Here is a 15,453-nt window from a genome sequence, read left to right on the forward strand (position 1 = left end):
ATTTTCCGACTCATTTCTTTCATCATTATTATTATAATTATAATTATTATTAATTAATTATCCCCCCCTCCCCCCCCCCCCAACAGGGGGAGGCCCCTCCCCCCTCGCTCCCCCCAACCAATCCCGAGCCAGCAGGATTTGGGGGGTGGGATCGGGCCCCTCCCCCCCCCCCATAGCCATAAAAAACACCCCCCTCCCCCCCCCCCTATATACAATGGGCCCCGCCCCCTTCATTTGCATGGCCACGCCCCCCCCTCCCCTTCCCCATTCCAGGGGGTGGGGCTGAGCACCATATATGGGGTGGGGAAGGGGGCAGGGCCAATGGGACCAATGGGGGTCAATGGGGTCAATGGGGTCAATGGGTCAATGGGTCAATTGGGGTCAGTGGGGTCAATGGGGATCAATGGGGTCAATGGGGATCAATGGGGTCAATGGGTCAATGGGGGTCAATGGGTCAATGGGTCAATGGGGTCAGTGGGGTCAATGGGGGTCAATGGGTCAATGGGGTCAATGGGGGTCAATGGAGTCAATGGGATGGGACCCCCCTTCCCCCCCCCACCTCCCCATTGGCCGTTGGTCCTGGTGGGCGTGTCCCCCCCCCGGTGGGCGTGTCCCGGGTGGGCGGAGCTTAAACCCGGGGGAGGAGGCTCCTCTGGCACCTCAGGAGCTTTTTGGGGGGTCCCCGGTACCACCAAATCAGAGCCAGCGCCCCGGCCCCTCCACCAATCAGAGCCAAGAGCGCCAGGGGCGTGGCCAGTGCCCCGGCCCCGCCCCCCACGGCGATGACGATGACGTCGGTGTCGTCGGGATTGGCCGGCGGAGGAGGTTCCGGGGGGGAGGGGCCGGGGCAGTTCAGCCAATCGCGGAGCAGGGATTTGGGGGAGCCCGGGGTCACGCGGAGGGCGCGGTTGTCAAACGTCCAATAGAGGGAGCCCTTGAAGAAGTAGGTGAAGGCTGCGGGGGGGGGGACATGGGGGTCAGTGGGGTGATGGGGGGCAATGGGGGTAATGGGGTCAATGGGGGCAATGGGGCAATGGGGGTAATGGGGTCAATGGGGCAATGGGGGTAATGGGGTCAATGGGGTCAATGGGGTCAATGGGGCAATGGGGGTAATGGGGGCGATGGGGCAAATGGGGTCAATGGGGCAATGGGGGTCAATTGGAATCAATGGGAGTCAATGAGACTCAATGGAGATCAATGGGGTCAATGGGAGTCAATGGGACCCATAGGCACCCATAGAGATCAATGGGGGCAATGGGGTCAATGACGATCAATGGGGGTCAATGGGAGTCAATGGGGATCAATGGGGGTCAATGGGGGTCAATGGGATCAATGGGAGTCAATGGGACCCATAGACACCCATAGAGATCAACAGAAGTCAATGGGGGTCAATAGGACTCTATGGGAATCAATGGGGATCAATGGGAGTCATTGGGGGTCAATGGGAGTCATTGGGGGTCAATGGGGATCCATGGGGATCAATGGGAGTCAATGGGGGTCAATGGGGATCAATGGGAGTCAATGGGGATCAATGGGGGTCAATGGGGATCAATGGGGGTCAATGGGAGTCAATGGGGATCAATGGGACTCTATGGGACTCTATGGGGATCAATGGGAGTCAATGGGGTCAATGGGGGTCAATGGGATTCAATGGAGGTCAATGGGGGTCAATGGGAGTCAGTGGGGGTCAATGGGGGTCAATGGGGATCAATGGGAGTCAATGGGGGTCAATGGGGGAAAATGAGAGTCAATGGGGGGTCAATGGGGATCAATGAGGGTCAATGGGACTCTATGGGACTCTATGGGAATCAATGGGGATCAATGGGAGTCAATGGGGGTCAATGGGGATCAATGGGACTCTATGGGAATCAATGGGGATCAATGGGAGTCAATGGGGGTCAATGGGAGTCAATGGGGTCAATGGGGCAATGGGGGTCAATGGGGGTCAATATGGATCAATGGGGTCAATGGGGTCAATAGGGTCAATGGGACCCATAGACACCCATAGAGATCAATAGATGTCAGTGGGGGTCAGTGGGGGTCAATAGGGTCAATGGGACCCATAGAGATCAATGGGGTCAACGGGAGTTAATGGGGATCAATGAGACCCATAGGCACCCATAGAGATCAATAGAAGTCAATGGGGGTCAATGGAATCAATGGGGGTCAATGGGAATCAATGGGGGCAATGGAGTCAATGGGGGTCAATGGGGTCAGTGGGACCCATAGACACCCATAGAGATCAATAGAAGTCAATGGGGGTCAATGAGGGACAATGGGGGTCAATTGGACCCATAGACACCCATAGAGATCAATAGATGTCAATGGGGTTCAATGGGGGGTCAATGGGACCCATAGAGATCAATAGATGTCAATTGGGGTCAATGGGGTCAATGGGACCCATAGACACCCACAGAGATCAATAGAAGTCAATGGGGACAATGGGAGTCAATGGGGTCAATGGGTCAATGGGGGTCAATGGGGTCAATGGGACCCATAGGCACCCATAGAGATCAATAGAAGTCAATGGGGGTCAATGGGATCAATGAGGTCAATGGGGTCAATGGGGTCAATGGGGTCAATGGGACCCATAGACACCCATAGAGATCAATAGAAGTCAATGGGGGTCAATGGAATCAATGGGACCCAGAGACTCATAGAGATCAATGGGGTCAATGGGTCAACGGGGTCAATGGGGGTCAATGGGAGTCAATTGGAATCAATGGGAATCAATGGGGGTCAATGGGGATCAATGGGAGTCAATGGGGGTCAATGGGGTCAATGGGGGTCAATGGAGGTCAATGGGGGGTAATGGGGGGAGAACAGACACCAGTAGGACCCACACGTTTGCCCCATAACCCCATAACCCCCCATAACCCCCATCACCCCCATTGTCCCCATAGCCCCCTATATCCCCCCATTGCCCCCATAGCCCCCCATTGACCCCATTGTCCCCCATGTCCCCATATCCCCCATTGCCCCCCATGTCCCCATAACCCCCATTGCCCCCATTGTCCCCATTGACCCCCATGTCCCCCCCGTCCCCTCACCCTCGTCGTGCCCCACAAACGCCCCCTGGGGGCTGTCGGGGACGCCCCCCCAGACCCCCATGTCCTTGGGGTAATCGGGGTCCACGGCGCCCGTGTCCTCGTTGAACCGGTAATACCTGCAATGGGGACAATTGGGACATGGGGGTCAATGGGGGCAATGGGGACATGGGGGGCAATGGGGACATGGGGGGCAATGGGGTCAATGGGGACATGGGGGGCAATGGGGTCAATGGGAGCAATGGGGACATGGGGGGCAATGGGGGCAATGGGGACAATGGGGGCAATGGGGACAGTGGGGACATGGGGGTCTATGGGGTCAATGGGGGTCAATGGGAGTTAATGGGGGTCAATGGGGGTCAATGGGGTCAATGTAGATCAATGGGGGTCAATGGGGGTCAATAGGAGTCAATGGGGTCAATGGGATCAATGGGGTCAATGGGGGTCAATGGGGTCAATGGCGTCAATGGGGGTCAATGGGATCAATGGGGGTCAATGGGGATCAATGGGGGTCAATGGGATCAATTGGGGTCAATGGGGATCAATGGGGTCAATGGGGTCAATGGGGGTCAATGGGATCAATGGGGTCAATGGGGGGGTCAATGGGGTCAATGAGGGTCAATGGGATCAATTGGGGTCAATGGGGGTCTATGGGGGTCAATGGGGTCAATGGGGATCAATGGGGTCAATGGGGTCAATGAGAGTCAATGGGGTCAATGGGGGTCAACGGGGTCAATGGGATCAATAGGGGGGTCAATGGGATCAATGGGGGGGGTCAATGGAGGTAAATGGGGGTCTATGGAGACAATGGGGTCAATGGGGTCAATGTAGATCAATGGGGGTCAATGGGGTCAATGGGGATCAATGGGGTCAATGGGGTCAATGAGAGTCAATGGGGTCAATGGGGGTCAATGGGGTCAATGGGGGTCAATGGGGGTCAATGGGTCAATGGGGGCAATGGGGGTCAATGGGGTCAATGGGGGGTCAATGGGGGTCAATGGGGGGGGGGTGTCACCCACTTGTCCCCCCGGAACAGGTAGGTCTTCCCGCTGGGCAGCCAGAGCATGGCGGCGTCCAGCCCGTCGGGGGGGACCCCCCGCCCCATAGATCCCAGGGGGCGCGGGTACCCCGGCTCCAGCGCCGCCTCGGCGAACACCCAGTGCCGGTCACCTGGGGGGGGGGGGACACGGGTTCATATCGCGATATATCGTGACATATCGCGACATATCGTGGCGATATGGTGGCGGTAGAACACTCTATTGGGTCATATCGCGGCCATATCGCGACATATTGGGGCGTATCGTGGCGATATGGTGGCGATAGGAACAGTCTATTGGGTCATATCGCGGCCATATCGCGACATAAGGAGTCATATCATGGCGATATAGTCACGATATAGTGGCGATATAAAAGTTTGTTGCTCATATCGTGACATATGGGGTCATATCGTGGCGATATTGTGACGTATGGGGCCATATAGTGGCGATATAGTGGCGATATAGTGGCGATATAAGAGTATGTTGGTCATATCGTGACAAATGGGGTCATATCGTGGCCATATCGTGACACATGGGGTCATATATTGTCATATATTGACCCAATATATTGTCATATTGTCGCGATATGGCCCGATATATCATCATATCGCCACAATATGACCCAATATAACGTCATATCGTCACGATATCATCACGATATAGCCGCGATATGGCCTGATTCATCATCATATCGCCGCGATATGTCCCAATATATCATCATATTGTCACGATATGGCCACAATATAACCCAATATATCATCATATCGCCACCATATGACCCAATATATCATCATATCGTCACAATATTGTCGTGATATGACCCAATATATCGTCATATCGTCACGATATCATCGCGATATGGCCCAATATATCATCATATCGCCGCGATACGACTCAATATATCGTCATATCGCCACGATATGTCGTGATACATCATCATATCGCCACAATATCATCGCGATATGGCCCAATATATCATCATATTACCACTATATGACCCAACATATTGTCATATCGCCACGATATCATCACGATATGGCCCAATATATCATCATATCGCCACGATATATCGCAATATATCATTATATCGCCACAATATCATCGCGATATGGCCCAATATATCATCATATCGCCACGATATATCGCAATATATCGTTATATCGCCACAATATCATCACGATATGGCCCAATATATCATCATATCGCCACGATATAGCGCAATATATCGTTATATCGCCACAATATCATCGCGATATGGCCCAATATATCATCATATCGCCACAATATGACCCAATATATCATCATATCGCCACGATATCGTCGCGATATGGCCCAATATATCGTCATATCGCCACCATATGTCGCGATATATTGCCATATCGCCACGATATCATCACGATACAACCCAATATATCATCATATCGCCACGATACGACCCAATATATCATCATATCGCCACGATATATCGCAATATATCGTTATATCGCCACAATATCATCGCGATATGGCCCAATATATCGTCATATCGCCACCATATGTCGCGATATATTGCCATATCGCCACGATATCATCACGATACAACCCAATATATCATCATATCGCCGCGATACGACCCCATATATCGTCATATCGCCACGATATATCGCGATATATCGCGATACGTCGCGACATATCGCGATATCACCCACCTTTGAAGAAGACGAACTTGCCGTCCTTGCGCTCGTAGGCCGCGCTGATGCTGGGGGGCAGCCCGGCCCAGAACTGCCCTATGGGGAGCGGGTGGCCCGGGAGGACGCGCCCGTCGCGGACCCTCCAGAACCAGCGCTCCTATGGGGCAGGGTGGGACGTGGGGGTCACCGTGGGGCGCCCCACATGTCCCCACCCCCCCATTGTGACCCATAAGTCCCACCTTGAAGATGAACATCTCCCCCCGCAGCATGGCCACCGTGTCGAAGGCGCCGTCGCAGATTCGGGGCCCATAGGGGGGACCTGGGGCTGTGGGGCCGGGGGGGAGGGGCGGCCAGGTGGGGCCGGGGGCGGAGCCTGGGGGGCGGGAACAATGAGGGTCAATGGGGGGCAATGGGGCAATGGGTCAGTGGGGTCAATGGGGGTCAATGAGGGTCAATGGGGGCAATGGGGGTCAATGGGGTGGTTGGACCCATAGAGACCCATAGAGACCATAGAGAGCCATAGTGCCCCATAGAGACCCATAGAGACCCATAGAGAACCATAGAGAGCCATAGAGACCCATAGAGACCATAGAGACCCATAGTGCCCCATAGAGACCCATAGAGACCATAGAGACTCATAGAGACCATAGAGACCCATAGAGACCATAGAGACCCATAGAGACCCATAGGGACCCATAGAGACCCATAGAGACCCATAGAGACCCATAGAGACCCGTAGAGACCCATAGAGACCCATAGAGACCCATAGAGACCATAGAGACCCATAGAGACCATAGAGACTCATAGAGACCATAGAGACCCATAGAGACCCATAGAGACCCATAGAAACCCATAGAGACCATAGAGACCATAGAGACCCATAGAGACCCATAGAGACCATAGAGACCATAGAGACCATAGAGACCCATAGAGACCATAGAGACCATAGAGACCATAGACACCATAGTGCCTCATAGTGCCCCATAGCGCCCCATAGAGCCCCATAGAGCCCCATAGCGCCCCATAGCGCCCCATAGCGACCGTAGAGCTGCTGGATGCCGCGCCGGTCGTCGTCGGGCAGCACGAAGGCCTCGGTGTCCATCCATTGGTAGAACGGCGCCATGATGGCCGACGGGTCGCTCGAATGCTCCAATCCCAGCGCGTGGCCCAGCTCGTGCACGGCCACCAGGAACAGGTCGTGCCCTGGGGGGTTATGGGGCAGAGGGGGGGGCTAGAACCCACCTAGGGGGTCTAGAACCCACCTATGGGGCAATGGACCCGACTATGGGTCTAGAACGCAACTATAAGTCAATGGACCTAACTGTGGGGCAATGGAGTCAATGAGGGGTCTAGAACCCAACTATGGGGCAATGGACCCAACTATGGGGCAATGGACCCAACTATGGGGCAATGGAGTCAATGATGGGTCTAGAACCCAACTATAAGTCAATGGACCCAACTGTGGGGCAATGGAGTCAATGAGGGGTCTAGAACCCAACTATGGGGCAATGGACCCAACTATGGGGCAATGGACCCAACTGTGGGGCAATGGAGTCAATGAGGGGTCTAGAACCCAACTATGGGGCAATGGACCCAACTATGGGGCAATGGACCCAACTATGGGGCAATGGAGTCAATGAGGGGTCTAGAACCCAACTATGGGTTAATGGACCCAACTATGGGGCAATGGACCCAACTATGGGGCAATGGAGTCAATGAGGGGTCTAGAACCGAACTATGGGGCAATGGACCCAACTATGGGTCAATGGATCCAACTATGGGTCTAGACCCCAACTATAGGTCAATGGACCCAACTATGGGGCAATGGAGTCAATGAGGGGTCTAGAACCCAACTATGGGTCAATGGACCCAACTATGGGGCAATGGACCTGACTATGGGTCTAGAACCCAACTATAGGTCAATGGACCCAACTGTTGTGCAATGGAGTCAATGAGGGGTCTAGAACCCAACTATGGGGCAATGGACCCAACTGTGGGTCAATGGACCCGACTATGGGTCAGGGACCCGACTATGGGTCAGGAACCCAACTATAGGTCAATGGACCCAACTATGGGGCAATGGACCCAACTATGGGGCAATGGAGTCAATGGTGGGTCTAGAACCCAACTATGGGTTAATGGACCCAACTATGGGGCAATGGACCCATCTATGGGTCAATGGAGTCAATGATGGGTCTAGAACCCAACTATGGGGCAATGGACCCGACTATGGGTCAGGAACCCAACTATAGGTCAATGGACCCAACTATGGGTCAATGGAGTCAATGATGGGTCTAGAACCCAACTGTGGGTCAATGGGCCCAACTATGGGGCAATGGACCCAATGACGTATCTAGAACCCAAAGCACAATCTAGAACCCATTGACGTATCTAGAACCCAAACTATCATCTAGAACCCATTGGTGTATCTAGAACCAATGCGTCATCTAGAACCCAATGACGACTCTAGAACCCAAAGCATAACCTAGAACACACTGACGTATCTAGAACCCAAAGTACCATCTAGAACCCATTGATGCATCTAGAACCCAAATGATGACTCTAGAACCCAATGTCGACTCTATAACTCCCACGTGCCTCTAGAAACCCAATGATGCATCTAGAACCCCAATGCTACATCTAGAACCCAATGATGCATCTATAACCCAATGATGACTCTAGAGCCTCCAGTGACACACCTAGAACCCAACGACGCATCTAGAACCCAATGACACACCCAGAACCCAATGATGCATCTAGAACCCAATGACGCATCTTGAACTCGATACATCTAGAACCCAAAGACACACCCAGAACCCAATCACACATCTAGAACCCAATGATGCATCTAGACCCCAATGACACATCTAGAACCAAATGATGCATCTAGAACCCAATGACACATCTAGAACCCAATGACGCACCTAGAACTCCAATGACGCGTCTAGAACCCCAATGACACGTCTAGAACCCCAATATCGCATCTAGAACCCCAATATCGCATCTAGAACCCACACATGACTCTAGCACCCCTCCCCACCCTATCCTCTCTAGAATCAACCCATGTCGCTAGAACCCCCCATATCTGCTCTAGAACCCCCACATCCGCTCTAGAACCCCCATCACTGATCTAGAACCCCCGTCACTGATCTAGAACCGTACCGCTGAGGTCCTGGTTCTGGTCGGTCCACGGTTCTGCCCCATCGAAGTGCGTGTCCCCCCCGATGTGGGGCCCGGGGAAATAGGCGTGCGCCAGGAACCCCCCATATCCTCCCATACCTGCCCTAGAACCCCCATACCCACTATAGAACCCAATGATGCATCTAGAACCCAATGATGACTCTAGAGCCTCCAATGACACACCCAGAACCCAACGACGCATCTAGAACCCAATGACACACCCAGAACCCAATGATGCATCTAGAAGCCAATGACACATCTAGACCCCAATGATGCATCTAGAACCCAATGACGCATCTTGAACTCAATGATACATCTAGAACCCAATGACACACCCAGAACCCAATCACACATCTAGAACCCAATGACACATCTAGAACCCAATGACACATCTAGAACCAAGTGATGCATCTAGAACCCAATGACACATCTAGAACCCAATGATGCATCTAGAACCCAATGACACATCTAGAACCCAGTGATACATCTAGAACCCAATGACACACTCAGAACCCAAAGACACACCCAGAACCCAATCACACATCTAGAACCCAATGATGCATCTAGAACCCAATGACACATCTAGAACCAAGTGATGCATCTAGAACCCAATGACGCATCTAGAACCCAATGACACATCTAGAACCCAATGACACATCTAGAACCCAATGATGCATCTAGAACCCAATGACGCATCTAGAACCCAATGACGCATCTAGAACCAAATGACGCATCTAGAACCCAATGACACATCTAGAACCCAATGACGCACCTAGAACTCCAATGACGCATCTAGAACCCAATGACACGTCTAGAACCCCAATATCGCATCTAGAACCCCAATGACACATCTAGAACCCACACATGACTCTAGCACCCCCTCCCCACCCTCTCCTCTCTAGAAACAACCCATGGCGCTAGAACCCCCATATCTGCTCTAGAACCCCCAAATCCGCTCTAGAGCCCCCATCACTGATCTAGAACCCCCGTCACTGATCTAGAACCGTACCGCTGAGGTCCTGGTTCTGGTCGGTCCACGGTTCTGCCCCATCGAAGTGCGTGTCCCCCCCGATGTGGGGCCCGGGGAAATAGGCGTGCGCCAGGAACCCCCCGGGGCCGTCGAAGGGGGCGCTGTCGCCATGGAAACCCTCGGCGAATAGGATGAGGATGTCGGGCTGGGGGGCGGAGCCTGCGGAGCCGGAGGCCCCTCCCCCCGCGCCGCTATAGGGCAGCTCGCGGAACCTCAGTGGGGCGGCGGCCGCCCAGGCGGCGAAGGCGCGGCGGATGGCCGAGAACGTGCCCGCGCGGCCCACCTTGGGCGTGAAGTTCTGGATGCTGTGGGGCAGACCCATAAGTGTGGGGCTGGACCCATAGATCCCACAGACAGAGCCATAGAGTCCATAGATGGACACATAGATGGACACATAGACACCCATAGACCCCCATAGACCCATAGACGGAGCCATAGAGACCCACAGACCCATAGATAGACCCATAGAGTCAACAGACCCATAGATAGACACATAGACCCATAGACCCATAGATGGAGCCATAGAGCCATAGATGAACCCATAGACACCCATAGACCCATAGATAGACCCATAGACACCCATAGAGCCATAGAGACCATAGAGACCCATAGAGACCCATAGAGACCATAGATGGACACTTAGACCCATAGAGACCCATAGAGACCCATAGAGACCATAGATGGACACTTAGACCCATAGAGACCCATAGAGACCCATAGAGACCCATAGAGACCATAGAGACCATAGATGGACACTTAGACCCATAGAGACCCATAGAGACCCATAGAGCCCAGGCGGATGGCCGAGAACGTGCCCGCGCGGCCCACCTTGGGCGTGAAGTTCTGGATGCTGTGGGGCAGACCCATAAGTGTGGGGCTGGACCCATAGATCCAACAGACAGAGCCATAGAGCCCATACACAGACCCATAGACAGGTCTATAGAACCATAGACACATAGATGGACACATAGAGCCCCATAGATGGAGCCATAGAGACCCATAGACCCATAGACGGACCCATAGACCCATAGATGGACACATAGACCCTCATAGACCCATAGAGCCCATAGATGGACACATAGAGCCCCATAGACCCATAGATGGAGCCATAGAGACCCATAGACCCATAGATGGACCAATAGACCCATAGACAGGTCCATAGACCCATAGACCCACACATAGACCCATAGACCCATAGATGAACCCATAGACCCATAGATGGAGCCATAGACCCCCATAGACCCATAGATGGACCCATAGACCCCCATAGAGCCATAGATGGAGCCATAGAGACCCATAGACCCATAGAGCCCCATAGACCCCCATAGACCCATAGATGGAGCCATAGAGACCCATAGACCCATAGACCCATAGACAGGTCCATAGACCCATAGATGGAGCCATAGAGACCCATAGATGGACACATAGACCCCATAGATGGACACATAGACCCATAGACCCATAGATGGACACATAGACCCATAGATGGAGCCATAGAGACCCATAGAGCCATAGACACCCATAGACCCATAGATGGACACATAGAACCACATAGACCCATAGAGCCCATAGATGGACACATAGAGCCCCAAAGAGCCATAGAGCCCCATAGACCCATAGATGGACCCATAGATGGACCCATAGACCCCCATAGACCCATAGACCCCCATAGACCCATAGACAGGTCCATAGACCCATAGACAGGTCCATAGATGGACGCATAGACCCATAGACGGACTCATAGAGCTACATAGACCCCCATAGACTCCCACAGACCCATAGATGGACACATAGACCCCCATAGACCCATAGACAGATCCATAGACCCATAGACCCACAGATAGACCCATAGACACTCACAGAGCCATAGAGACCATAGAGCCCCATAGAGCCCCATAGAGACCATAGAGCCCATAGAGACCCATAGAGACCATAGAGACCCATAGAGACCCATAGAGACCATAGAGACCATAGAGACCATAGAGCCCCATAGAGACCATAGAGCCCATAGAGACCCATAGAGACCCATAGAGACCATAGAGACCATAGAGACCATAGAGACCCATAGAGACCCATAGAGACCATAGAGACCCATAGAGACCCATAGAGACCCATAGAGACCCATAGAGACCATAGAGACCCATAGAGACCCATAGAGACCCATAGAGACCCATAGAGACCATAGAGACCATAGAGCCCCATAGCGCCCCATAGCGCCCCACAGCTGACCTGTACGTGACCTCGGGGCCGGGCCATCGCGCCCCCTGCAGGGCGAAGCGTCTCCGGCGCACGTTGCCCTTGACCTGTGACCCCAGCTGGTCCGGGACCCCACAGCGGGGGCGGAGCATGGCCCTGGGGTCAAAGGTCAAGGTCATGGTCATACACCCCCCCCCCCCCCCCCCCATTGGACACCCACTTGTGGGTGGGGATAGAGATGCATGGAGGGGCACTCCTGGGTCCCTTAGTGGCAATGGTGGGGATCTATGGGGCACTCCTGGGTCCCTCTGGGGCACTCCTGGGTCCCTAAGTTGCAATGATGGGGATCTATGGGAACTCCTGGGTCCCTCTTGGGTCCCTCCTGTGTCTCTTGGGGCACTCCTGGGTCCCTCTGGTGTATCTTTGGGGTCCCTTGGGGCACTCCTGGGTCCCTCTGGGGCACTCCTGGGTCCCTAATCATTAACAATGGGGATCTATGGGGCACTCCTGGGTCCCTCAGTTCCAATGATGTGGATCTATGGGGCACTCCTGGGTCCCTTTGGTGCATCTTTGGGTCCCTTTGGGGCACTCCTGGGTCCCTCCCATGTCCCTTGGGGCACTCCTGGGTCCCTCTGGTGTATCTTTGGGGTCCCTTGGGGCACTCCTGGGTCCCTAAGCATTAACAATGGGTCCCTTTGGGGCACTCCTGGGTCCCTCCCATGTCCATTGGGGCACTCCTGGGTCCCTCAATGCTATTGATGGGTCCCTCCTGGGTCCCTTTGGGGCACTCCTGGGTCCCTAAGCATTAACAATGGGGATCTATGGGGCACTCCTGGGTCCCTTGGGGCACTCCTGGGTCCCTAAGCATTAACAATGGGGATCTATGGGGCACTCCTGGGTCCCTTGGGGCACTCCTGGGTCCCTCAGTGACATTAATGGGTCCCTCCCCTGTCCCTTGGGGCACTCCTGGGTCCCTCTGGGGCACTCCTGGGTCCCTCAGTTCCAACAATGGGGATCTCTAGCTCCCATTATGGGGCACTCCCGGGTCCCCCCCGAACTCCTGTGTCCCGTGGGGCACTCCTGGGTCCATGGGGCACTCCTGGGTCCTACCTGAGCGTGTTGGGGTCGGCGCGGCCGGTCACGGGGATCCCGTAGAACCGCTGCATGTTCTCCAGCGCCCCCTGGGGCACTCCTGGGTCCCTTTGGGGCACTCCTGGGTCCCTCCCATATCCCCTGGGGCACTCCTGGGTCCCTCATTGCCATTAATGGGTCCCTCCTGTGTCCCTTGGGGCACTCCTGGGTCCCTCTGGTGTATCTTTGGGGTCCCTTGGGGCACTCCTGGGTCCCTCAGTGCCAATAATGGGGACCTCTAGGTCCCATTTGGGGCACTCCTGGGTCCCTCCCATGTCCCTTGGGGCACTCCTGGGTCCCTCAGTGTCAACTATAGGGATCTATGGTGCACTCCTGGGTCCACAAGGGGCACTCCTGGGTCCCTCATTGCCATTGATGGGTCCCTCCCATATCCCGTGGGGCACTCCTGGGTCCCTCCCATGTCCATTGGGGCACTCCTGGGTCCCTCAATGCTATTGATGGGTCCCTCCTGGGTCCCTTGGGGCACTCCTGGGTCCCTAAGCATTAACAATGGGTCCCTCTGGGGCACTCCTGGGTCCCTCAGTTCCAACAATGGGGATCTCTAGCTCCCATTATGGGGCACTCCCGGGTCCCCCCCGAACTCCTGTGTCCCGTGGGGCACTCCTGGGTCCATGGGGCACTCCTGGGTCCTACCTGAGCGTGTTGGGGTCGGCGCGGCCGGTCACGGGGATCCCGTAGAACCGCTGCATGTTCTCCAGCGCCCCCTGCAGCGCGCGGGGCGAGCGCAGCGCCAGCCGCCCGGGGGGCAGGTACCCGTACCGCTGCAGCCACGCCTGGGCAAGGGGCACGCCTGGGTCCCTCCCGAACGCCTGGGTCCCTCCCCCGAGCCTCAAGTCCCTCCCGCACTCCTGGGTCCCTCCCCAAAGGTTTGAGTCCATTGGGGCACTCCTGGGTCCCTCCCCAACTCTTGGGTCCATTGGGGCACTCCTGGGTCCCTCCCGAACTCCTGGGTCCCTCCCCAAAGGTTTGAGTCCATTGGGGCACTCCTGGGTCCCTCCCGAACGCCTGGGTCCCTTCCCAAAGGTTCAGGTGCATTGGGGCACTCCTGGGTCCCTCCCGAACTCCTGAGTCCCTCCCCAAAGGTTTGAGTCCATTGGGGCACTCCTGGGTCCCTCCCAATCTCTTGGGTCTATTGGGGCACTCCTGGGTCCCTCCCCAAAGGTTTGAGTCCATTGGGGCACTCCTGGGTCCCTCCCTGAAGTCTTAGACACATGGGGCACTCCTGGGTCCCTCCCGAACGCCTGGGTCCCTCCCCAAAGATTTGGGTCTATTGGGGCACTCCTGGGTCCCTCCCACACACTTGAGTCTATTGGGGCACTCCTGGGTCCCTCCCACACTATTAAGCCCATTGGGGCACTCCTGGGTCCCTCCTGAACTCTTGGGTCCATTGGGGCACTCCTGGGTCCCTCCCGAACTCCTGGGTCCCTCCCCAAAGGTTTGAGTCCATTGGGGCACTCCTGGGTCCCTTGGGGCACTCCTGGGTCCCTAAGTGGCAACTATAGGGATCTATGGGGCACTCCTGGGTCCCATTTGGGGCACTCCTGGGTCCCTCTGGGGCACTCCTGGGTCCCTAAATGTCAACTATAGGGATCTATGGGGCACTCCTGGGTCCCTCTGGTGTATCTTTGGGGTCCTTTGGGGCACTCCTGGGTCCCCCCCGAACTCCTGGGTCCCCTATTTGGGTCCATTGGGGCACTCCTGGGTCCTTAAGTGGCAACTATGAGGATCTATGGGGCACTCCTGGGTCCCTAATCATTAACAATGGGGCTCAATGGGGCACTCCTGGGTCCCTCGGGGCACTCCGGGGTCCCTCCCCCATTCCCCAATCACCATTTTCCGACTCATTTCTTTCATCATTATTATTATAATTATAATTATTATTAATTAATTATCCCCCCCCTCCCCCCCCCAACAGGGGGAGGCCCCTCCCCCCTCGCTCCCCCCAACCAATCCCGAGCCAGCAGGATTTGGGGGGCGGGATCGGGCCCCTCCCCCCCCCCCCATAGCCATAAAAAACACCCCCCCCACCCCCCCCCCCCTTATATACAATGGGCCCCGCCCCCTTCATTTGCATGGCCACGCCCCCTAAGCTCCCCCCTCCCCTTCCCCATTCCAGGGGGTGGGGCTGAGCACCATATATG

General features: G+C 55.1%; 1 protein-coding gene across 1 annotated transcript; it reads right to left on the minus strand.

Moving 5' to 3' along the window:
- Positions 1-628: 628 nt before the first annotated feature.
- On the minus strand, positions 629-14,190 carry LOC308051217 (matrix metalloproteinase-14-like; the record flags this gene model as incomplete). The annotated part of the gene is made up of 9 exons (XM_080361570.1): positions 629-954; positions 3,051-3,166; positions 4,067-4,217; positions 5,773-5,911; positions 5,994-6,127; positions 6,796-6,957; positions 9,944-10,269; positions 12,194-12,316; positions 13,946-14,190. 9 exons carry the CDS (start codon positions 14,188-14,190, stop codon positions 629-631), a joined length of 1,722 nt encoding a protein of 573 aa, XP_080217696.1.
- Between the last annotated feature and the right edge of the window lie 1,263 nt (positions 14,191-15,453).

The sequence above is a fragment of the Nesoenas mayeri genome (assembly GCF_963082525.1).
Source record: "Nesoenas mayeri genome assembly, chromosome: 34".
Classification (NCBI taxonomy): domain Eukaryota; kingdom Metazoa; phylum Chordata; class Aves; order Columbiformes; family Columbidae; genus Nesoenas; species Nesoenas mayeri.